The sequence below is a fragment of the Gavialis gangeticus genome, unplaced genomic scaffold (assembly GCF_001723915.1).
Source record: "Gavialis gangeticus isolate Ggan-Ray unplaced genomic scaffold, GavGan_comp1, whole genome shotgun sequence".
Lineage (NCBI taxonomy): Eukaryota > Metazoa > Chordata > Crocodylia > Gavialidae > Gavialis > Gavialis gangeticus.
Genome location: NW_017729012.1, coordinates 6,828,647 through 6,853,005, shown reverse-complemented (window position 1 = coordinate 6,853,005; position 24,359 = coordinate 6,828,647). Strand labels below are relative to the sequence as shown.

The window sequence follows — 24,359 nt, the reverse complement described above, 5'->3', positions numbered from 1 at the left end:
TAAAATCTGGTTTTGATAGCAAAAGAGCCTAACCGAGGTCCCAGTCCCACCAGGTACAGCGTGCCTTCAACTCCCATTGCCCTTCGCTGCAAGCGGAGATGCACAGCGCCTTGTGAGAACTGGCCCGGTCAGAAGTGAGCCCCTTGCTGGAGATTTGCCTATTGGCATATTTGTTCATTATAGACGAATACAGACCTGGTCCGTAGAGCTGCAAGGCTTTGTCTCTATCTGTGCCCCTCCTGGAGCCGAGAGGAGCCGTGCGGGGCCCAGGCAACTGGAAGCTGTGCCCATATTGCTGCAGGTTCTCCCTACTCGCAACACGGGTGAGGCTTCCAGCCGGTGGGGAAGTGAGCCAGGGCTGGCTGTGCCCCTGCTGAAGCTGGGAGCCAGGGCTGGAGGGGAGGAGTGGAAGTGGCGAGGACGCAGTTTCCAGCTGCCTGGCCCCAGCTCAGATGCTACCAGCTGGAAGCTGTGCCCACGCTACAACTGGGATGAAGCAACAATGGCACAGACACAGCTCCCACAGGTCCAGCATGGGCACAAGCAACATCCCCAACCCCAATGTTGCTGACGTACTGCCAAAGCCACCCGGCCTGTGCTGGACTGGAGCTGAGCTGTTCCAGCCCGTATCTTATTAAGGTTGTTGGCCCCAGGTCTAAACGGTACAAAACCGATTGCTGTGCATCGGTACACCACTAGGTAGCACTTTTCACATTTTTTAAGAACTTCAAGTTAAGGTTAATGAACCCAGAGCAATGGTAACAACAACCTGAGCCCAGAGGAACTGTTTCTTTCCCAACTGTGGTCCTTTGAAAATGTGGATTTATAATGGAGAGCGTCATAGACCCTTCATAGATAATGCTGCAGCTAATGTTATACTAAATAATAAAGAAACTTTACAAACACTACAACATAGATATTATAAAAAGAGCTTTTTTTTCTTATATTTTGTATTAAGCCTGTCAATGGTCCGTCTTGATTGCTGATCCTGATGTGCAATTATTTCTTATTAAAATTTTCAAAAAAGTAACTTGCACTATGTATCTGGTTTCACCTTACTCTCATTACTCTTCCAGGGAAGAGCAGTCACAGACAACGTATAATTGTGAAAAGGACATTTCCTTATCATACAAAGAGATCCTTTTCCTGACAAGTGCAGGTGCTTTGATTTTTCCTTAAAATGAATTCAACGTGCTATTTCTGAACCACGCTGAAAGTCAACCTGTTGTGGCTGTGACTCCAATACCTTTAGTACACCTACAGTAACCCAGTTAAAAATAATTTCAAAGATAAAATGTACCAACCTAACGCTAACCTGGGGCACTGTTGGCTGTTGTGGCCTCCACGGTTAAAATGGGAAGTACATAGTTATGAAATATCTGGAGCCAAAATGACAGAACTGGCATCTCTGTAGGTGATGTGTATGGGGGGCGCAGGGGGGCATGTGCTCCCCCTGCCTGAGACTGGTCACTGCCAAGGCCGCCACTGGCTTCTGCGGGCAGTCGCTGCTCGTCACCTGCCCCCTCCCCTGCTCACCGGCAACGTCACCGCTGGTGTCTGCAAGGGGTTCCCCTGACCCTGCCAACGCCACTGCAACCGCCGGCATCTGCAAGTGGTCCCTGCTCACTGCCAACTACAAATGACGCCCCCCAGTCTTGGGAGGCACCAGTTGTTCACGGGCATCTCTAAACCTTACTTGCTAGTACAAAACAAGTATACATGGGTTCACACATGTGCGGGGTTCACTCCAAAAACTTACCACAAAGCCCTAGTAAGGAGCAACACACTGTTACGCAGCTCCAGGCTCACCGTATGCCATCTGGCCTCCTCCTTCCTTCGGAGGAAAGCAATATCCCCCTCCATCCAGTATAGCTCTGTCCACCAGAAGCGTAACTAGCAATGTTGGGGCCCTGGGCAGAGGTGCCCGGGAGTGGAGGATGGTGGTGGTGGTCTGAGTATCACGGAATCTTACCTGACACCAGAGACTCAAATTCCCTGGCTGCTGCCACCATTTTATTGCTCCCTTTACATTGGCCCCCAGGGGCATTCGTTCTAATACATTTGCTCCACATCCAGTTACACACACCTAGCAGCACTGTGTAGGACATACTTTCACTGTTTTGTGACCAGAACACAGGGGACATGCAGGCCAGCTACAAGGTACCTGCCTTTGCACCTACTGTAACATAGACATCATTTATGCCCTTAAATAATTTTTAAAAACCCACCTCCTGCCTATATACCCTATAGGAGAGACAAGGCCATTGCCACTGCAAACACAAGTAGTTATTTAAGGCATCTTACTACCTGAACAACCATTATACTTTCTGCCATTTGTGCATGCAATTCCTAATGCAACTGATTGTGGGGGCCAGAACAGGGGCTGCAACAACAGACTGAGCAGATACCCCTATGAAAATACAGGTCCTGATTCTTTCATGCAGTCTAAAGGTTAAGAACGATAACAATGTTTAGCCCCAGATCCTATTCCACCCTTAAGATGTCTATGTCTTTGTATGCGCCTTGCCTCAGGGGTGAAATCCTATTCCGCCCAGAGGCCCTTGCATACCTATCCCATCCACTCAACAGGCAGCATAGCAAGCCCTTGTCAGGTCAGGATCCAGTTAACTCGGAGACGAGACCGCTAACTGGCAGACAACGGCAGTCCCCACCTTAAGCCCAATACTTCCAATGACTGTTTTAGCATTTTACCCAATAACTGCTTGATGCAAAATGCAAAAAAGCACTGGGGGCCAGGACCAGAAACCAGAAATCTCTCCTGCACAAGAAACTGACCTCTTCAGTGGGCTACGGAGTCAGGGTGCCTCTTGCATCCTCTCCTTCCAGTTCCACAATCCTTGCATTTCTTTCCAACCCAGTGGCCCAGCTTTAAACAAGATAGAGACCCTACCCATGGCTTGGGGCTAAAGACACTCTCCTGAGAAGAGGGAGATGTGGATTTAAATATGTCCTCAAGGTTGGGTTACTCTTCAACCTAGATCACCCACTTGCTCGGCAACCAGTGGGTTGTTGGGCAGAAGGTAGGCATCGCAACTACCACTTCAAACAGTCCTTTCACCTGGCTTTTCTGTCGAAGGAGTTGGGGAGTTGTACAAAGGTGACAAGCTTCCCCTGGAATTGGTCCGCAACAGAGTTGAGGTGGAAGCTGATGTCTAAAGAATCAACGTGTCTTGCTGGCTTTGTGGCTGCTGAATATGTTTTTTGGCTGTAAGGCAGCTAAGAACTGTGCAAGTTCCACTTGAAAGTAAGAAAGCCTAAATGGCTAAAAAAGCCATGATTTCTAGTATGCACATAAAAATGCAATCATGTTAACATTTGCACAGACGCTTTTGGCGTGTGGGCAGTATTTAGGTAAATATGCAAATTACACAGCAATCAAATACTGGAATCAGTAGAACAGCACTTTTGTTCACAGATGGGCTAATCATATGATAAATACGGAGGCATACCACAAATGTTTACTCAATCAAATATTATAAACTGTCATATTTCAACAGCTGAAATGTGTTCAAACAAAAAGAATTACACTTTAATTGTGCTGGGTTTTTGGTTGTAGCCATGTTGGTCTAAGGACATAGGCAGGCAAGGTTCTTTGAGTAGTTACGATATCTTTTATTAGACCACATGAGTATTTGGAAAAAAGTTCTTAGCAAGCTTTCAGGCTCAGTCACCCTTCTTCAAGCATAGGGAGTTTCTTAAATACACTTTAATTGTGTATCTTAATATTTAAATATTTTAACTGTGCATTTTAAATACACTCCAATTGTGTGTTTAAGATTATACTTTTTAAATGCTAAATCACTAATTTTCCCTGTTTTTTCTAAATTTAGAACAAAAAAAATGTTTTCATTTAAAGATAAGCATACAGGATTTACAAAGGTGCAAGATAACTCCAATTCAATTCAACAAGGAGTTAGACATTAATTTTTCACGGTACTGTTTGCCTTGCAAACATAGGTGTGTCCAAAATAAGCAAAGAGAGGGTTGGAGAATCACAAAATGACTACCATTTTTTCAGAAAAACCCTACATAAAAGTTTTCTATTATTTCACCTGAATACACACAATTTATAGTTCTGAATAATACACTTCTAAAATCTGGCTCAGACACAGAAACAATGATTCATAACTAACTTCTAAAGGCCAAACCTTGGTTCGTATGCAAATTCATTTGTTGCCAACGAGAAATGTGTGCACAAACTGAACATGGGCCATGATTTCAAATGCAAGTCATGTACAAGCATCTACTTTTTGATAACTTTTCTTTGCAGTTTCCGTTATATCTAAAATGGACTAAATACAGACGGAGTCATCAGACACATGGTCAGCCCGACTCACAAGTTAAACTTCTTTTAAGATGAAAATAAGCAGTTCTGGCAATTTACACAATTTTATTATTGCTGCTGCTGACGTATTTGTTACGTCATGTTATGCATAATGAATAGAAATCAACCGTCTCGGTATAAGTCCGTTTAATGTTGCTTCCTGTTGAACTCAAGAGGTTAGATTTTTTTTTTTAGCTTCACGTACTATGTTCCCAGGTAACTTATTACAACGAATGTTTGTCACATAGTTAAATCCCAGTAGCTGTTTCATCAATTCTTATAGCACAGTTCTGGTGAATATGTGTTCCCCATCCTGTCTGACAACTGTAGTTGTTGGCTCCCTGGCTGTTACCCTTCAATGTGAAATGAGGACTGGATATTCCCTTTGGCTTGCAGATTTATCTATTTCATTATTAACATATCAATCAAATTTTACTAGGGAGCAGAGTTTATAATGGAAAGGGACTATTTAAAATTGGAAGCAGCATAAGTAGTAGTGAAATTCTCAGGAGCTTTGATAACTATATTTTCAGTGGTTCTTTATATTCCATTAGTCTGATAGTCAGCCACGCTGGCATTTTTCCCATAGAAGTAACTGATTATGTAATCAGGCTTCACTGTTTCTCTCGATGTGCCAAGGCAGGTACATGCTTATTATTCCTGACTCCAGCTTCCTTTTCTGAATTCTTGTAAAAGGAAGCTAAGCACCTTGGAGGCAGAGCTAGAGACGACTGTACCACTTGCTCCGTGCAAGCGTTGCATTGCTCTGCAACTACAATCTTAGGTATTTAGGGTGTGCAGCAGCTATCAGTTCTGTACCAATAAGCAATAAATAAATTCTTTCCTGTATTAAGGAATGATTTCAGCTGCAAGGACCTACTGTGAAATCCGTCTGATGGCCATCTTTAAAGAATTATGGAAGAGGTAACTATTTCTATAATTCACTGACTTCAAAAGTATGTTTGACATTATTGTCGGGAAAATTATGTTAACCATGGATTACTGTTACAATCAAAGTATGTAGTGAGAAGTCAAGAGGCTTAGTAGTAAATTTTCAAAGCAGTGTGTGGGGATTTAACCGTTTGACTCCCATTAACGTCAATAGGAGTCGCGCGGCTAAATCCCTGTACACTGCTTTGAAAACTGACCCCTTAGTGTTGATGGACCCCTCTCTAAGAAGTTCCAGGTGACCACGTAAGAATGGAAAGAAATGTTTCAGCATGTGCTCTTGTTCATTATTGTTGTTTGTACACATCTGAAAGTATTTTAATTCTTATGCCCAGTGCTGTTTCCAGCATTTAGCAATTGAAAGTTAGGCTGGGATGAGCAAATATTTAATACACTCTGCTGTGGTTATGTGCATGTTCATGTATATCTATCTTGCCCCAATAACTTTTTCACATACTTCCTGTACATTTTACTTAAGAGTTGCAGAATTCAACACGTCTCCTGATGCTTTTTTTTTTTTTTTATCCAGCTTTACTGTATTACACAAATATTGATTGTGGCTAAACATATTGAATGCTCTGGTCCTAAACATCTGCCAGATAGCTCAGCTGGAATAACACAGATCCTCTACGAAGTGACATCTGTCATGTTTCCATTTATCCCATTCAGTCCTATACTCAGCAAAGGAATCAAATTGGCTTCACTTAACCACTTGTTAGTAAAAGTGAAAAGCAGCAGGCTGTCGTCTTAAGGAAACTTACTTTTGCTTTTTGTCTTGCCAGCAGCTAAGTCAAACCCCAGAAGTTCTCGTCTTCATAGTTAATGAAGAAATATGAAAATCCCAATTTTATAAAAATAACTATTAACTATATACCAAACAGTATTTCTCATTATTTGTGATTGATATCATGGTGAATTCCAGCAAATCTCAATAGCATATTTGTGGATGACTGTCTTGAAAAGTGAAAATGCAAATCTACCCTGCCTTGTACTTGACTTCAGACTAGCAGAGCCAGCTACATCTCCCTGTACCTTGAAAACAGGAAATCAATTAAAATAAAAAAGTGGTAAATGAAGCAAAATTGTAAAAGTTCTTCAAATCATTTTACTAAAGCACTTAAAACACAGACTACATAATTGAAAATAACTCCCTTCAAACAGACTGCATGGGATCCAGGATTATCTTAGAATGAAATGCCAAGCAGAATCATATTGTAAAAAATAGCATGGTAAATCCCTTTTACCTTCTCCTGCCACTTCAAAAGGAAACACAAAGGGCAGAGTCCCCAGTCACTCTGTTTTCAAATTACGATACACTAAAGCCAGGGAAATTGGGAAGTCTCTCCTCCTCCACCAACACTGAGGATCTCCAGTGCCTATTCTGCACTTGATCAGCATCCCAGAGAAGGCAAAGCTGATGGGCAAAAATGGAGCAGAAAAGCATACCTGCAGCACGGAGAAGGAAGACCACTTTTATACAATAAACTATACAAACACACACAATAATTCCAAAAGTCATCAGGTGCGGAAACCAAACGTATTAGGGGCAAGAAGAAATTATGATGAGCTTCAAAATGGAAGCTGCCATGTTAAGAAGGTAAATGAAAACCGAGCGCCCTCTCCCCATGCAACTAAAGCCACTTGGCTCCTTTGACAGGGACACCACCGCAGGTAAACTCGGCTGCCTGTGGAAAAGCATTGAGAGTTATCCGGCTACTTTGTACTAGGATCATTAGTTTTTACTACAGAGCCAGGTGCTGGCTCTGTAACACCTATAACAGGGATGATTAGGATAAAGTGGAGGAGGAGAGAAACGTGATCATGACTAATGCTTACATACCACTGCGATAAAAATAAATGTTGCAGTAGAGATAAGGAGGAGCCAGCAGCCAAGAAACAATAACAAAGTATTATACCTGTGGGCAGAGGCTCTTCTTTAATCTCCAACTGCTTAAAAGAAAGTTAGGTTATAATCAGGAAAATGCTCAGTATGCTGTTATCAACTCTTACAGAAGGTCTAAAACCAACCAAAGCCAAAAAATGATATCAAGTTTCTGATACGGGTGTTTAATTTGGAAATTAAAAAACACAGATGTAAAGCAGAAAACACCATGTGGTCTTAAAAGAAAAGCAGAAAAACAGCGTCTTGAAATTGCTCTCATCCCACTAAACAACATTTAAAGATATTTTCAGAAAAAGCCTTTTTCTAAATATTGTTTTTAATTATCATAAAGTATTTATCTTTCATCAGGTATACAATTCCTACTACTACTTGTCCGTATTACAGGACAGCCCATATACTGACTACCCAAAATGGAGAGTCATTCTTTAAAATGTTCTCCCTAATGTTCTTAGCTGAACCATCCTTTCTAAAACACACTTTTCAAATCTGGAAGAGACTCATAAATTTATTAAATAAGGACCAGAACTTTTCGGTGACTTCTGATTAACCCTTCAGATCCTCAGCGAGGTAAGGGCTAGTCTTCGGAAAGACAAGTTATTGTATGCTGAGTGGTACTTACACCAGTCATCTTGAAAAGTACATTTCATGCTTTAGTTATAATGCAAAATGAAGTATGAGCTCAGAAAAGGCAATACCATTTTCTGGAGATTTTCACAGCAAACACAGCAGCAACAACAACTGGTGAATTTACACAACATTAATATTTAACTTCCTTCTTTGATGATGAGCTTACATCTAGTTGGTGCCATCCAAGCTGTTTAACGATGTTTGTACAAATGCCAAAATCCTGATGTAATGCAACTGTCTACCCTCAAGCAGTTTCCTGGGGCACCTGCCAAAAAGTTAGCTGGAACAGCCCTGGTGAAACAAGTGGGAAAGCCATGACTGAAAGGGTCATTCAGGTGTAGCAACAAATCGGGTTGTTTGTTTTACAAAATTGCTGCTTTGGCCTTCATCAGCACTTCATTCATTAAAAAAAATCTCCCAGCCACCTTCCACAATATTCAGCTCTGAACTGCTTTGATTTCTCATCCATTGTGCGTACCACATAGCTGTTGCAAATGCAACCTGTGGATCACTGCAAAATTGTGACCATTAAACCTGTGATTTCTGATTTGTCACAATTTTGTGGGCAGTCCTTACTTATAGTGGAGGGATGCAGAGCACAACTGACAAGCTTTGAGAAAAGAGAGCTCCCGTTGAAACTCTGCAAGTAGCCAGAGGCTCTACAAAAGTGTTACAACTGTAGAGTGAACCGAGACTAAACACACTGGGATGGGCAAAACTTTGTACCTGTAAAACAGTTCCCCGAGAATTGCCTCTGGTTTGATGATGGTTACGTGTATTATTTTTATTGAAGTAGTACCTAGAAGCCTGGACTTAACTAAGCCTTGTGATCTTGGAAGAGCCTTTTGCTATAAAAGGTAAGTATGCATTTTGTAAAGATTATGCATGTGGTTACTCATCATTCATAAAGCTAAGATCTTCATTGTCCCTATAGCACATCTTCATACACAGTGTTCAATATAAATGTAACCAACACACACACAAATCACACAATAAGCCTCCACTGAAACAATGGCCTGTTGAAAATCCTGGAAAGGCATTGCTTACGATTTGTCATAAAGCATGTCAATACTGTTACAAAATACTATATGAATGTTTAGCTTTCTCTCGTGATATTGTGATTCACCAGATTCATTAAAAATAGAAAAAATATTTTCATCAAAGAGAAAAAGTCCCTTAAAAGGCAAAATTCTCCATCCCAGTCTCTTTACCTATTCCCCTCTGCCATTCTACCTATTGTTCTCTATTGCATAACGTACACTAGTTGCGTGTGTAGCTTCTCCACTGTCATCAGTGGAATGTGTGAAAGGAGAGTCAAATAGGCAATAAAGGTCTGGAATGTTGCTCAGAGACAAAAATCTTGCCCATGGTGTTTAACTTGCAGAGGGAGTAGGCAACACAAACACGACGCCATAGGCCCTTCAGACTACATGCACAGATTGTGTTATCAATTAGCTCAACTAAACAGTTAACCAGCAGCAACCCTTCCCTTTTAAAGACAACAGTTAGCGAGCACTTAGCATGTCAGATATGGAATCCCTTGATGAAAGGCACTACAAGGAAAATGCAAAATATGCACAACGTTTGGTCCACAGACAAATAAGGATGTATTACAAGGGCCAAAGTCTGTGTCAGAAGTAAATATGGGCCTTATTGGTTTAATGGTGCTGCTTTAGGCTCACAAACCTAATTTTGCCTTGAGGTGTACCTTAAATACAAATCACTACAGCATACACATAGACAAAAACCTATCCATTAGAGCTGTGCCAAGTTTTGATTCAATTCAGCGGAGATTTTGCCTGATTTGGTGGCCAAACCTCTGAATCCAAACGGAATCAGGAGACCCTTTAATCTCTCCCAATTGAATCTGAACCAAATCGATGCAGTGAGATTTGGAAATATTCAGAGATTCGTACACAGACACTGCTTTAAATGTTTTTTCTACATAACTCAAGCTGCTAGGCAGCTCATCAACTCTGTGATGCTGGGGCAGATGGAGCGTCCCACAGGAGCAGTGGGGGGAGTGGTCCTCTGTGTACTCTGTGATGCCCCAGCATCACAGCATTCACAAGCTGGACCTAGTACCTCGAGGTATATAGAAAAAACATTTAAAGCTGTGACTATCTATGGCTGAATCACCGATTCTCTAAATCAGCACTGAATCTTCAGCTTTTCCATTTGGCCAAATCAAATTGGGAACAGTGATCTGAATCAATAAATCGAATCACTGTCCCCGATACAGGCCGAATCTGAATGTGAATCGAATACGGCCTGTTTCGCACACCCCTAGCGTCTATCACAGGAGGATAGAAAGGATCAGGGATCACCACCTTGATCTGGAGGAAGCTGTGTTCTAGATCTTCAAATTCTAGGGTTAAGGCACATGAATTAAATATTATTTGAGAAAACAATTAATGAACAAGCTGTTATGATGCCACTCACCCATCCCCCTTCCTAAGAGAGAAATACATTTTTCAGGAGTGCTCATAGCGGGATAAGGAAGCAGTGCATCATTCCTTTTAACACAACAGAAATGGTCTTTTGATTATTTAAGTCAATTGCTAAGAACTGCCTTTAAAACCTCCTATTAGAGATTTAATAGCAAAGAGGTGCAAGTACACTTACCAGCAACACTACAATAAAGCAGAGATTTTTGTTTTAACAAAATCTATATTTATATGATTACATTTCCTATGTTTGAGGGCAGCTGTAATTAATGGATTTCCCTCCTTCCCCTAATGCAGTCATTTGTCAATTTAAACACAGAATGTCCAATCAATTTTGATGTATTTAGTAAGCAATTTGTCAAAGAGTGCTGCATATGAGTTAATATATTAATTCTTGTCATAGGTCTGCTTCTGACAACTGCAGGTCCGCTCCATAAAATTGTCTTGATGAGCTGCTGCTTGGAATTTGAAGGTACCCCAACAGTGGCAAAAGGAGAGAAACTATAAGCATCTACATACAAGGGACATCCCATTTTTAGGCTAGGAACAGAAATTACATCTAAACTGGTGTAAGTGATTGGAAACTGGTTTAACTCTATAACACACCAGGAGTTCAGTGCACATAAACTGCTTTCAAAATGGCTGAAAGCAGTTTAAGATAAACCTGGATGGGTATAGTATCAGATTTAACTGATGTAGGTTAAATCAGTTTACTGAACTTTTCTCCCAGTTCTTCTCCAGATTCAAGTTAACTCACAGACCCCCAGCATCACAGGATGCTTTGTACGTCCCCCGCAAAGTCCACCCTTGCAGGGTGGGCAGGCTAGCTTTGGCCTAAGCTATCTGCTCCAGCGGAGCAAAAAGATGTGCTCTAGTGCACCCTGGCTTCTGGCATGGGCCTCTGCAGGCATGTGGCTGCATTCCTGAATCAAAAGTGAATGTCTGGTCACTTGCTTATCAGTTCAACCCACGTAGCTTACGGTAACCTGCAAAGATTGAACAGATTCAGCCTTTATCTTTTTGACTGTATTTAGCCTTAAAGTTCAACTTTGCTTTGTTTAAAGGTGCTCATTTCCAGCCTTGTTCTTAAATGCATGAACCTATATATGTCAACCACTGGAAATACTGTATCTCATCCTTTTAAAAAAAAAACAGATGTAAGTTTCAATTTTGGTAATATTTACTATAGGATTATCAACAGATAGGACAGGCTATTAAACCCGATTATATGTAGGAAATTACTGATCATCAGAGAACCATATGCAGTGTACAAGCTCCTGTATCCATGCAAATACATAATGCAAGGAGGTGGTGGTTGGCTGGGTAAATCTCTTTACCCATATCACAAAATGGAAGTACAGTTTAAGTTAATCCAACACTTAAAGCTTCAATTTACAGTACTAGAAATAAAAATATTGGTTAGAAAATAAGCCAAGAGAGGTTCCTCATTGCAACTATGGTAATTAATGGTAGGGAAGTAAAAAGCAAACTTAAATAGCTTTCACTTACTACCAGCGTCTTGATTCCTGAAGCAAGGATTTTCTGGGGTGTTAACTTCTATAGGACCAACTGAACATAGTGGAAGCAACTAGTGCTTAGAGAACAAAGATGACTGAAGGACCTAGGTTACAGTAGACTATTCAACAAGTCAACAGGGTACTCTTTTTTCTTTTTTAACAACGAAAGCCAACAGCATACTGGGTTGTTATAACAAGCTGGCTGGAGGAGTCTGCAGGTTTGTGGGGGTGGTGGGGAGGGAATGCAGCCAGCTGTAGGCAGTCAGGAGTGATTGCAGGCTGCCTAGGAGAACTGGACCAGCCGCAGAGGATGATTAGCTGGCCACAGGAAGTTAAAGACTCTGAGGGAGAGGAGCCAGGGGGTTGACAGAGAAAGGGGGAGAGTCCTTGGCTTGGTTCTGCTGCCACTAGCCAAGGGCCCTCTCCCTCCTGACTGCCAGCAGCTTGCTGTAGACCCCACAGACCTGCAGACTCCTCCAGCCTGGAATGTGTAGCCTGCTGCAAGCCTTTGCCAGCCAGCCTGCTACAGTTATATTAACAGGAATGTCACTTGCAAATCAAGGAAAATGATTCTTCTATGCCATTCAGCACTGGAGAGGCCATACCTGGAGTCCTGTGTCCAGTTTTGGGTCCCATACTTCAAGAAGGATGCGGACAGTTTGGAAAAGGTAAAACACAGAGCAAAAAAAAAAAAACGATTAGGGGCCTTGGAGGCATGACTTATGAGGAAAGGTTGAAAGAACCAAAGTTATTTAGTCTAGAGAAGAAAAGACTGAGGAGGAAATTGAAAACAGTCTTTAAATACCTGAAGGGCAGTTTCAGAGGGGGTGGAGACAGGCTTTTCTCTGTGGCTGTAGGGGACAAAACTAGGAACAATGGCTTCAAGCTGCAGCCAAGGAATTTAGTTTGGAGATTAGGAGGCACTTTCTGACTATAAGGGTGGTCAAACATTGGGAGAGTCTACCTAGAGAAACCAGAATCGCCATCCTTGGACATTTTCAAGAGCAGATTAGAAAGACGCTTGACTGGGATTTGTTAGTCAGGGATGATCCTGCCTTGAGCAAGGGGCTAGATTAGATGATGACCTTGTGAGACCCCTTCCAACTCTACCTTCCTCTGATCAAACCCTGGAAGTACTGTATCTCGTCCTTAACAACTGACTGGAAGTACCGTATCTCATCATAGCAGCTTGTTCTTAGGAGTTTAGGCAGCTCTCTACAAATAATCCTTTACTATTAGGGACCTTAGTTTTAAATATGCCGCAGTTTTTGCCTGCCAGGCATTCAGCAGCAGTGCTGTCAGGGCCCCTTGGCCAATCAGCAGCAGGAGGCAAAAAAACACAGCATATTACAAATTGCGGGTTTTGCGTCCAGGACGATCAGCAGCAGGTGGTAGGGCCCTTCTGCCAATCAGGGACGGGGGTGCGCACAGCAAAACAAGCAAGATTAAAGGAGCTGCTGTGCTGCACACTTCCCATACGATTTTGGTAGGTCCCCGTTTCTTATGTAAACTCCTTGGGCCACAGACTGGCTTTGGTGTTTTTTACAGTACCTAGCACGATTAGACCCTGACTCTGAGTGGGGTCTTTGGGTAGCTTAATACTTAGTTTTGTGATGGAGCAAATTGCAAGAAGATGCTTTGTCCTTTGGTATTTCTACTCCAGGCAATTGCAGAAATTATCCAAAGGATACCGATGTTTCTGTAGGCCAGTAGGTTTCTCAATATAAAATGCAAGTCCTCATGTAAGTGTTAAAATGTAAGTGGTCCAGATCATTCACCATCCAGTTCCCCATTTGTCAATGAAAGTGAAAAAGTAAGTCAAAGAACCACTGGCTGTTGGAGCGCTCAGGTAAATGTGTAACGCTTACCAGGCATCCAGGTTTTTGCAGCAGATGTCACAGATGACCTCAAAGCAATCAAACAGCTGTGCCAATCCCCTTGCAAATGCCCTTGGGATAAAGGTCTTGGACACTTGTTCTATGAAACATTTTCTCAGACAATAGCTCCTTGTTACTTCCTTATATTCACAGCTTATAACTTGAAAATCCTTTTTACAAGATAGTTACTGAGTTATGCTAAAATAAATCCAGTATTTATAAAAAAAAAACAAAAAAACGGTTCTCCTGCCGTACCCCAGCCAATACATTATTGGCCTACTTTGAACTTTCCAAAGATTAAAGAAGATTTTACTATTATGCTTTGGCATCAAACTGCATATTTAGGAAAACCTGCAAAGTATACCCCTTCAACCAGACTACCAGACGTTTCATTGTTCCGGCTGTCTGCTGATAGAGGTACCCTGTGTTAGAAAAGCACATTGAGTATTTTTCAATGACCCAGAGGGCAAAGGTCACTTATTATAAATGGATAATGAGACCTAATGCAATGTTCTGAGTGTGGACAAAGAAAGGGTCTATCCATAGCCCCTTGTGACTTGGTCATTCAGGCTTTTATTTCCTCCCGTACACTTAATGGAACCAAACAATTGGCAGAAATGCTATACAGAAGCCTGAAACTGAGAGAAACTGCTGTATTCTACCTCTGATAGACAGATACAAATAGTGACCCTGAAATGGCGCCAGAACTCCTTTTACTACTAACGTGGTAGACAGCTGTAGAATTCACCCTAAACTCCCATCTAGCCATTTGCTGGCAATTAAACTTACTTACGGAAGTGATAGTACATCAAACCAGAGGCTAGAGCTAATGTCAACCCATTACATTACTGCAGGTAAGCAGAGCCAGATAATTCCATTTTAGTGTGTATTTCCTGAGGAAAAAGTGAACAGGTGTTTTTTTTCCCCCCTGCATTGTGAATCCTGTTTTGTTTAACGGAATCTATTTGCTGTGGCTTTTAGTAATGTAGCCTCAAAAACTAAGGATAACACCACTGAAGAAGCAGGTGTAAGAAACAAAATTCAGAAAAGGAGTCAACTTTTAGTATGTTTTCTGTTTTATGGCCAAGTTTCTAGATTGTTTTGAAATCCTCGACCTTTTTTTATTTTCTAAACTTCTGAATTTAGCTCTATGCTATTTCTTTTTATCTGAATGAAAACGTGATTTTAAAAGCTCAGTGGAACTCAAATAGTGCAAATGCTATTCTGGATTTTATTTAACGTTCGCGGATTAACAAAAGGTGCACAGGTACAAAAGGTATTAAGCAGGGAAGCACGCCCCGGGCAGGAAAGCGCTCTTCCCTGCCCGGAGCGGGGGGTCAGACTCAATGATCTGCTGAGGTCCCTCCCGACCCTAATATCTATGAATCTATGCAGTAAAGTAACCGATAATGCACCAAGACCACCAGTCCTTAGGAAGATCTCTCCAACGTAGGAACACACTGTATAATGCTATTTTCTTTTCTTTCTTTAAAAGGGTGCTCTGAGTTCAGGAAGCAATCTGGTATAGTTTTTTTAGGACCATATTCATCCCTGAATTCAGTACCTGGAATGAATCTGGTCCTGTACATTTATATACTTAGAGAAAGAATTACGTTCTGACCATAGGTACACGTTACACCTAATTTTACTGGACACTAAAAAGCACATACAGATAACTGTTCTGTATACAGTGACCTGAAGTCAGCAAATCGGTTTTCTGTGGCTCTGAAAATATGCTCAAAGAAGTGCATGCATGCATGCAATGCAAATAACTGTTTCCTACGAGGACGAAAGAGGCACCTACAAATGAGCAGAGCCCATGGAAAAGGGGAGGTCAGGCCTCAACTAGCAATTCAACTCCAATTGGAAATTGCAAGTTAAGGTTAACAGCAACCAATTTTCAAAAGTGCCCAGCAGGAGGCAGTCCCTATTGCGCCCTATAGAAACTACTGGGTGCCAAGTACGTCTGAAAGTCTGGACAGATAATTTTTAAATAACTGCACACAGCATTAACCTTGAAAGCACTACAGAGCAAGATCTATGCAGAAAAGGACTACAGATACACTACTCTTTTTGCCCCATGAAAGATGCCTGTCTTGGGCCACTGCTTTCCCTTCTGTCTTATCTAGACACGTTCACTATTGATAGCACAAGAAAACAGCATTTCCAAAAAAGATTTACAATGCAAATGGAGGCTCTTTCTTCCAAACACTAATTCCAGCAAAACAACTGGTATAATTTATATGACTACAGGGCAACAACGTTACCTTTTCTTCATTTCAGGACATAATGCCCTCGTGTTATTTTTGATCTAATAACCAAGGCATGCAGGGATCCAAACCTTAAGAACTCAGGGTATCGATAGTGGAACAAATGAACAGCAGCATGATCAGACCACACAGAAGTCGTTATTTCAACTTGCACTGTGACACCAACCAGTTATTCACCCCAACTGGCTATTGGAGGTAGAAATATACCACCATAGTCAGAAAGTCAACTTCCACATTTAGTTACCTAACCAAACAACCGGACTTTTCCTAACAAAGAACATACACAGCTCATATTGACTTCAGCGGGGGTACTGCCCACCTTAAAATATGTATATGGATGCTTGCATATGGACCCGAATACCTACCGGTAATTCTAGACATGGACACTCGAAAATACTGACCTCTCTCCACGTTTAATATCACAAATATTACACAGAGACCAACATGCACCCCCCAATGCTCTGTTGTCTCAAATACAAACCAATGTATTTAAACCAGACACTTTGCAAAGACTGAAATTCCAGCAAGAAGCCTGCTTCTATCGCACAAAAATACAAGTTCCAGTCGCCGAAACCCGGCAGCTAACACACTGGGTGTTTTTGCAGCCTCCACCTGTTTTTCTGCCTTCTATATTTCTGTCATGCCGCCCAACACTTAGGCACATTACTCCTAAAGGAATCGCATTTCCACAACCATCTGTATTGACAGGGTTGTGAAAGCGGAATGACTCTGAAAGACCAGTGGCCAAATCTAGGCATCCACGTTCGCATGGCTTGCGTCTGAAATTTCCGACTGCACATCTTTCATGGGAGCTGGGGGAAGAATCCAGTTTGCCCATTTTCTTTAATTTGAAACAAAACTCATAAACTCTAACTCTATTTCCTTGAATCTGTAAAGCAGACGAATCCAAGCTAACAGACCTCAAATTCGTGTGCCATGTTCATTAGTATTTTTGGTCTGCTATGAAGTCATTTTCAATGTAATTTCTTTGGGCCGCGAAAAGGTTTTATATTGTTTTCTGCTCTTGCAAAAGCAGCACTAATTTACAGCTGAGTCATCTTCGCCATAGCAACCTTCAGCAGATAATTCCAAAGACGTCTGCTGCAGCAGACCATATACAGGAGCGAGTCTGCTATCACAATCCTGGATTGGATTAATGCATCTACTCTACTGCCTGGCTTATAGAAATATTAGATTATAGCCTGTACTTTTTCAGTTTTCGCCCATAAATTATGGGCAGAAATTAACAATACAATCTCTAGGCTTCGCCAGCGAGGCCTTCGTGTAGCAGAATCCCACAGTGACTTCAGGAAAACCTCTCTGAAATAAGTCGGTCTTTTTTAATTCAGGGGAAATCTGCTCCTATATACACAGCAAGGCCAACATTTTGGTACTGCTTACATTTCACATGCCCCCTATTTTTCACAAGCCTGGGGCTTGCGCCATCCCTCTGCAAATCAGGAAAACGGACATTAAATAGAGAGGTACTGTATTTGTAAGAAAAGTGAAGGTCTGTGTTTATGAGGCACCAAGAAAAACACAAGACTTACACTTATGAAGGTTTTTCTGTATAATGCATCTACAATTCTGTTTATCGGTCTGCATTTGATTTGTTTTGCTTGTGGATTATGAGGTAGTTCAGCATCCTCTCCTACTCCTCTTCCCAGGACGGACAGCTTCTTTACTATTTCCATTCGCAGCATTGTCGTCTTCCCATAATTATACTCTGCTAAGTGTGTTCGCTGTCTGTGCCACTCAATTCACAGATCCAAGTAAAACAAATGAAAATCCCACAACCATCCTTCGGGGCTGGTTTTTAAGACTAGACACGAGGGGGAAAGAGCTTTAGGGCTGGAACGCTGTTTGAAGCTTCAGGATTAAAATAGGTTCCTCTGAAATACGGAAGACTAACACATATAGAAAATACAACACAGAGCACAGCCCAGGATATATAGAATTTTAAAAAGAATAGAGCTTTGTGAGTATTATCCCAGCCAAGAATTAAAGAGAGAAAATATTCTCTAACCCTGCAGGCCTCATCCATATTTTGGCTTCCAGAATGCATGCACCAGCTGGACAGGTAGAGGGAATACATCTAATTTGCTCTTACAATCAGTTTCATTAGTTATGTTTCAGACTCACGATCTTGTGACCCAGACATTCACCTTCTGCATTTTTAATTACTAGAACCACGTAATATGCTAGCTTTATCTACCCTGTCCATTAAGCTTTGAGATGCGCTGTTTCCCCATTGTCACATTCTTCCTGTTTTGTATTATCCAAAGGAAAAGAAAACGTATGCCACGTTCTTAAGCTGACAGGGCAATACAGATGTGCTCCCTCATAATGAGGTGAATAGATCCCGCACAGCGTGCAGCAGGTGGCCAGACATCCCTGAAAAGGCTTCCAGAAGGAAGCAGCCTCCAAGATCCTGGTGCCAAATATCCTAGCAATGACAAATTCCAGGGGAAAAGGAAAAATGCTGACAACGTGAATTACCAGCAAGTATCTGATTCATGTGGGGACGTGAATACAAGAGAGGAGGAAAGAAATGAGAGGACCCTGAAAATCTGGTGACATGAGATGAGTCTCAGTTGCAATACCTGGCTTGGCTTGACACTTCTTACTGTCTGGACTCCTGGCGACATGAAACCATACTTATTACTCTACCATTGAATAAATTTGGAAGGTGCTTTCTGATAGCGATCCCATGCTGAAACCAATGGTATATTCCCAGCAATCTCCTGCTGCACCAGTTCCTTCCAGTCCGAGATGGTGCCACTGCCAAGCTTTTCTTGACTTCTCTGGCTTCACCCAGCTGAAACTCATGCTTCTGCAGCCACAGCAAGACACCTTAGGTACTCTCCTCATTCCTCCCTCCAGAAAGCTGAAAATCACTCCCTTGCATGTTGCCCAACTACAGAAGTTGGCATACCTGGGCCATGCTAACTTCATGGGCCTTCTGAGCTCAAAGAGACCATAACTAATACTGCTTGGAAGCAAACATTCACAGTTAAGAAGGAGAAACAGTATACGTGAAGAGGCATTATGGAGACATGCTACCCTCCCCAGATGTTGCACCTTCTTTCAAACTGTATTTTCTAATGATCAACTCTGCTCCCATGATTTACTGTAATTTTTTGGTGACTTAATCTTCGCAAAAAATACTTTGAGCATCATTTTTGGCATGCACTACAAGACAAGTGTGAATTCTACTTTACGGTCTTTTATGTGCCCAGTTATTTATCCCACATATTAAAGCCCACCAAGACAAATGTAACCTCCAGATGTATGAAAACATACACCTGGCTCCTATGTGGAGAAGCAAAATGAGTAAAAATTCAACTTACATTTTAAAATATGCAGGCATTTTAAAGACTCAATTGGAAGTCATTAGTCTGTATCAGAAACTTGGGCTACAAAATTACATGCAAGATTTAATTCTAAAAAACTCAATAATTAAAAAAATAATAAAAGACCCACTAGCCCAGGGATACCGGTAGCTCCCAGTATGCGTGGCCATTTTCCTCGGCGTGCCACAGCTGACCTGGACTTTGGGCAGCTTCTGCCAGCAGCCGCCTGGAGCCCAGCTGGGAGACTACAAACAGGTGCATGGGGCTCCGCAGCCCTGGCATCATTTTTATGCCACGTTTTAACCTGCAGCAATTTTTTAAGGCTGGGTATTAAATGCCTATTTTCATTAGAACAAGAATTCAGAATAGAAATGTCAACACAATCACCGCCACTACATTTCTAAGATGTATTGGCTACAGTTTTCATCTTGGGAAGACTCTAAATTTTCTCCCCATTTCATTCATGCTTTGGAGAATACAAAACCTGCAGTCACTGGTATTTGCAAAATGGTCCTAAGAAAAGGCCCTGGTAACCAGTGTATCTTGTTTTACGATTGTAGGTTAAGAAACTGTTTTTGGAAATAACTATTTTAAATTAAATTCACACCAAAAAAACAAGATCAAGTTCTTAGCTACTCACAGCCAGCGAGCAGATACTGATAGTACTGTACTGCATCTGCAGCTAGGAGCAATGGGTGGTTTGCATTAAATGGTGGTTGCAGTTCATTCCACTGAGGAGTTCTGGGGAAAAAAACACAAAACTATTAACATTTAAGCTATTACAGAGAATGTAAATCAGTGCCTGTGTCATCACATACAATTATTTAGACAAGCTTGTACAATGTTTATAATTATTTAAATAAGCTTGCTCATACACTGAAATACAAACACAGTCAGTTGAAAAGTGTGACCAATTTACAGGGACGGTGAAGAAAGGACAAGACCTTTTTTCCTTTCATTGTATACTGAACACAAAAAGCAATCAAGGCAATTCAGAATGCATTAGTAAATGAATGTTAGAACTACTGTATGTTGCGCTAGCGCCGTTTAATATTAAACACAACAGAACCTGGGCACCTTTGTTATACCATTGTTGCTACTGTTCTGCAAAGGAAACAGAGCATTTACAAAACTGTGAAATAGTGCTGTGTAAAGTTATGGACTATTGATCCAATTAGAATTTGCAATTCCATTACAACCTGCTCTTTTCAACAATAATAGTCTTGAAGACTGTGTTGTAATTTTAATTAGGGTTGGCCACTCCTAAATAGCTTGGTAAATCAAGTATTGATTAGTCCAGTCCAGGAATGAGTAGCACTAAAGAATATCGGAGCCTACAAAAATCGATGGAAAAATATTTTAAAATGTCAAAAGGACGGACAATATCGTCTCATCAATTTCTGTTTGTTTTATTCCACAAGTCAGGAGCAATTTCTTCAGCAATCCTTGATAAGATGCCGCCTTCAGCTACTTATAGGATGTCTTACTCCGTGTCACAGGCTCCAGTCACACATTTCAGTGCATAACTTCACCATTTCTTTAACAAGAGTATCCTTATTTTAGTTTTAAAAATAAGCGAAATTATCGTTTGATTATTTTAAATCACCAATATATATCGATTCCCATACGTGTCAACTGCTAACTTTCAACTTGTGCATAAAATGTGTTTGTTAAGAGAGGGAAGTGGGAGTTTTATGCTCTTTAGAAGTCCTGGTGTTAACGAAGTCTACGGGAGCTTAGCACTGGATTGCCAAAGACGTGAATTTGGTCCTTAGCAAGGTTACAGCCCTGATGGGTGCTCCACACTACCTGGACATTAGCATGCACCTTCCGTTCTTACTGAAGTCAATAAGGGTTGATGTCACAGCTCATTCATGCCCTCCAAGAATAGCTCGGCTCTTTACAAGATAAAGGTCTGAATTAAACACGAGGACAAAAAGCAGAACAAAATTCCAGGGGATGAGCTACCTAACCAGTGTCCAGCTGGCTCTTGGGCAAGTCATCATTTCCAAAGGAGTATCATCGCTGATCTTTGGAGCAGTGCTGAGCGGACGTGGTTCCAAGACATGCTCCACCAGGGTACCGTAACAGCTGATAATATACAGTGATTCTACTACAAATTGCTTCGATTGATCTGTTCAAAACAAGACACAGAAAACATTTATTATTACAATGGCAGAGTAGAATTATAGGAAACATTTATAGTTCCAGTAGATTTGCTGCATTTAAAAAAAATGATTTGTCTTCTTTATGAATGTGTGGTACAGTGTAACCTTTACTATCATGCAGGGAAACGCTGGAGAGGTTGAGAAGAAAAGCATAGAGCATGCTTGTTTCTTCCCTGGCATTTACAACTACCATCTATGGCTTTGAAAACCATATCCCAGAATGGAGTGGGTTTGGGTGGTCAGGCACTGCCAATGTCATGTGTTGAGGGGTTACATACGGCCAAGTTCATGTTTTTGCAGGTACTTCTGAAAACAAATGTTACTTAAAATGTGGCAGGCAAGGTTCGCTGAGTATATCATTTCTTTTATGAGACCAACTCAGATAGTTGGAAAAATGTTCTTTGCAAGCTTTCAGGTACAAACACCCTTTGTCAGACTGAGGAAGCACCTGCAGTTGGTCTGTGCTCTTCCTGGATGCAATGAACAGTAAAAAAGCCAGAGGCATTTGTACTCAAAAGCTTGCAAAGAAGAATTTTTTCCAAATTTTTCCAACAATTTCAGTTGGTCTAATAAAAGATATCTAACTTACCCAAAGAACCTTGTCTGCCTGTGTCCTTAGACCAACACAGCTACAGCCTATATCACTTAATATGTGGATCTCTCTCCAACACGACAGCTGAGTCTTTCCCAAGCCAAGGGGCAGAGGCATGCTGGGAATGAACAGATTCACAAGTGCCTTTGTGGTCATTTCAGCACTGCAGAAAAGTAACTGATTTATTGTGCAACTTTCAAGTTATTGTCAATTGATCCCAGCTAACATGAAGCATTCGAATAATATGACCCTGACACCATTGGTTTGTAAAGATTTCCAGAAATTTGACAGACAATATCCTATTGCAAAATTAATTCATGAACTAAACAAGCAGACACAGGAGCCATTCAGAAAAGAGAGTCAAATGACTTAAGACATGCCGTGGCAAATGCAGTCCGCTTTTTAAATCATGCGGCTAGAATGAGCGATATGCCATCTCCCACTGATCTCAATATTAAGGGTACTGCTTATGTCACATTAAGCACGATACCTAGTTCATGTAGATTCAGAGGGTGCACAGGTATTCACACCTCATTATGCCTTGTTACAGAGCAATTACCTTGCCATTCACAAGAATGGGCGATTAAATCTATCAATCACCTACTAGTCAATTTTTTGACAGCCAACAGCCGCCTTGAAATGAGGCTGCTATTAGGCTGTGAAACTGCTTGCTGTGAAGTTCAATGCCATGTCTGCTGTTGCCACAATAAAGCCAACTCCAGTGCATATTGCCTAAACCAGCACAGCACTAACAGCACTGAGATCGGCTACAAGGTCCAACTATCTACCATGAATACTAAGAAAACAGGTTTTTGTCAAACAAGTCCAGTATAAGCCGCTTCAACTCCGTCAATTTCTTTTTTTTTTTTAACCAAGTTACATGCAAAGAACCAAAAACTTAGCATTTTCTAACATACAAACCTTTTTCTCTTTTTATGCCTGGATTATTTGCAAACCAGGATCGCGATGATCCAAAGACGGCAGCAACACAGAACTCTCCTCCCACGGATTTACTAGGTGAAATCTGTGGAGCTGGTTTGGCTTTGCTTAAAATAAGAACAAAGTAAAATAAACACCAAGCAATTCTCAAAGTTGCATTTCACTCAGTCAAGAAGTTGCTTACTGGACATTCACTCAAACTGGAAGGACCGAGAGGTCCCACAATCCTGAACTGGGACTGTGGGGGTGCAGAATTTTTGAATAAGCAGGTTCAAGCATTTCTTAACTGCCAAATCCATTAGCTTTATGATGAACAGTACTGTCTAATAATGCAGAATTGTTTAAACTCTTTGAAAGACCCAATGTCAAACACCTGAAACCAAGAGGAACAGCTTCCAAAACGAATGCAAACATTTTGGCACCTCTGATTATTGAATCTTTTGGGATCAAAAGCTTAAATTTGCGCTCAATCATTTTCGTGGGTTGCCATTTTCTTGCATTTTTAAAAAAAAAGGATACTTACAAACAATCGTAACATGTTCTGCAGGACAGCGGTGTGGCTTCAACTCCACTGAAACCACTGGGAGAAATGGGGTGGATGGAGGAAGGATCATGCAGGGGATGGAAGGAAGTGGAGACAAAACATACAACCAGATGCTATGTAATAAACTGAACATACTGCATCGAATGAGCTTCAGAAACATTGTCCTCTGGAACGCCACGTCGCAGATGCAATGATAATGCAATTACATTCATGGGCCACGTTATCCAATGTTTTAATTGCCTTCTTTTGCCCCTTAAAAATGTGCTTTTATCATTTTGTATAGGTGAAAGTCTCCACAGGCAAAACTGAACACAGGAATCAGGGGATTAAATAAGTCCCCAAACAGAGAAGGATTCCATCCTGTTTTATAACAATTCAAAATCATGTTCAGGGCAATGCTTATTTTTTCAGCTAATTTAACTGCAATACAAAAAGGATATCTGAGATGCTACTTTCAAGTCCCAGCTTTCTCCTTCTCTCCATCTGACTACTGCAGCCCCCTATCTTTCTCTCTTTTTATTCTGTTTCTCTAATACTTGTGTCTTGCCACCTCCTTTCCTTATTTCAGCCATTTGCTTCCTTGCTGCACAATACACAGTAGATCTGACTCTGCTGTCAGAGTACCTGTTCTTGTTCATATTCTTTTTGTACAAGGTGGTTGTCAGTCCCATAGGCATAAGCGAGACCATGTCCTTATGCAGCTATCATGAGTTCAAGTGGCAGAAGAAGAACAATTAGAAAGCCAAAAGATAACGGACAGCCTGAAGCTGATGTGCAACTATAATGGCACTTGCCGGATAAATATTAGTCAACTTTTTTTTTTTTTTTT

At 41.3% G+C, this 24,359-nt stretch overlaps 1 protein-coding gene across 1 annotated transcript in view; it reads right to left on the bottom strand.

Annotated features, from left to right (window-relative positions):
• BCAS3 (BCAS3, microtubule associated cell migration factor) overlaps positions 1-24,359 on the bottom strand; it is a 545,610-nt gene that overhangs the window by 268,535 nt on the left and 252,716 nt on the right. The window contains exons 18-20 of the mRNA XM_019511118.1: positions 22,969-23,093; positions 21,256-21,421; positions 19,928-20,028 (exon numbers count right to left, since the gene is read on the bottom strand). Coding sequence (XP_019366663.1) covers positions 19,928-20,028; positions 21,256-21,421; positions 22,969-23,093 — 392 coding nt within the window. The remainder of the gene's footprint in view (positions 1-19,927; positions 20,029-21,255; positions 21,422-22,968; positions 23,094-24,359) is intronic.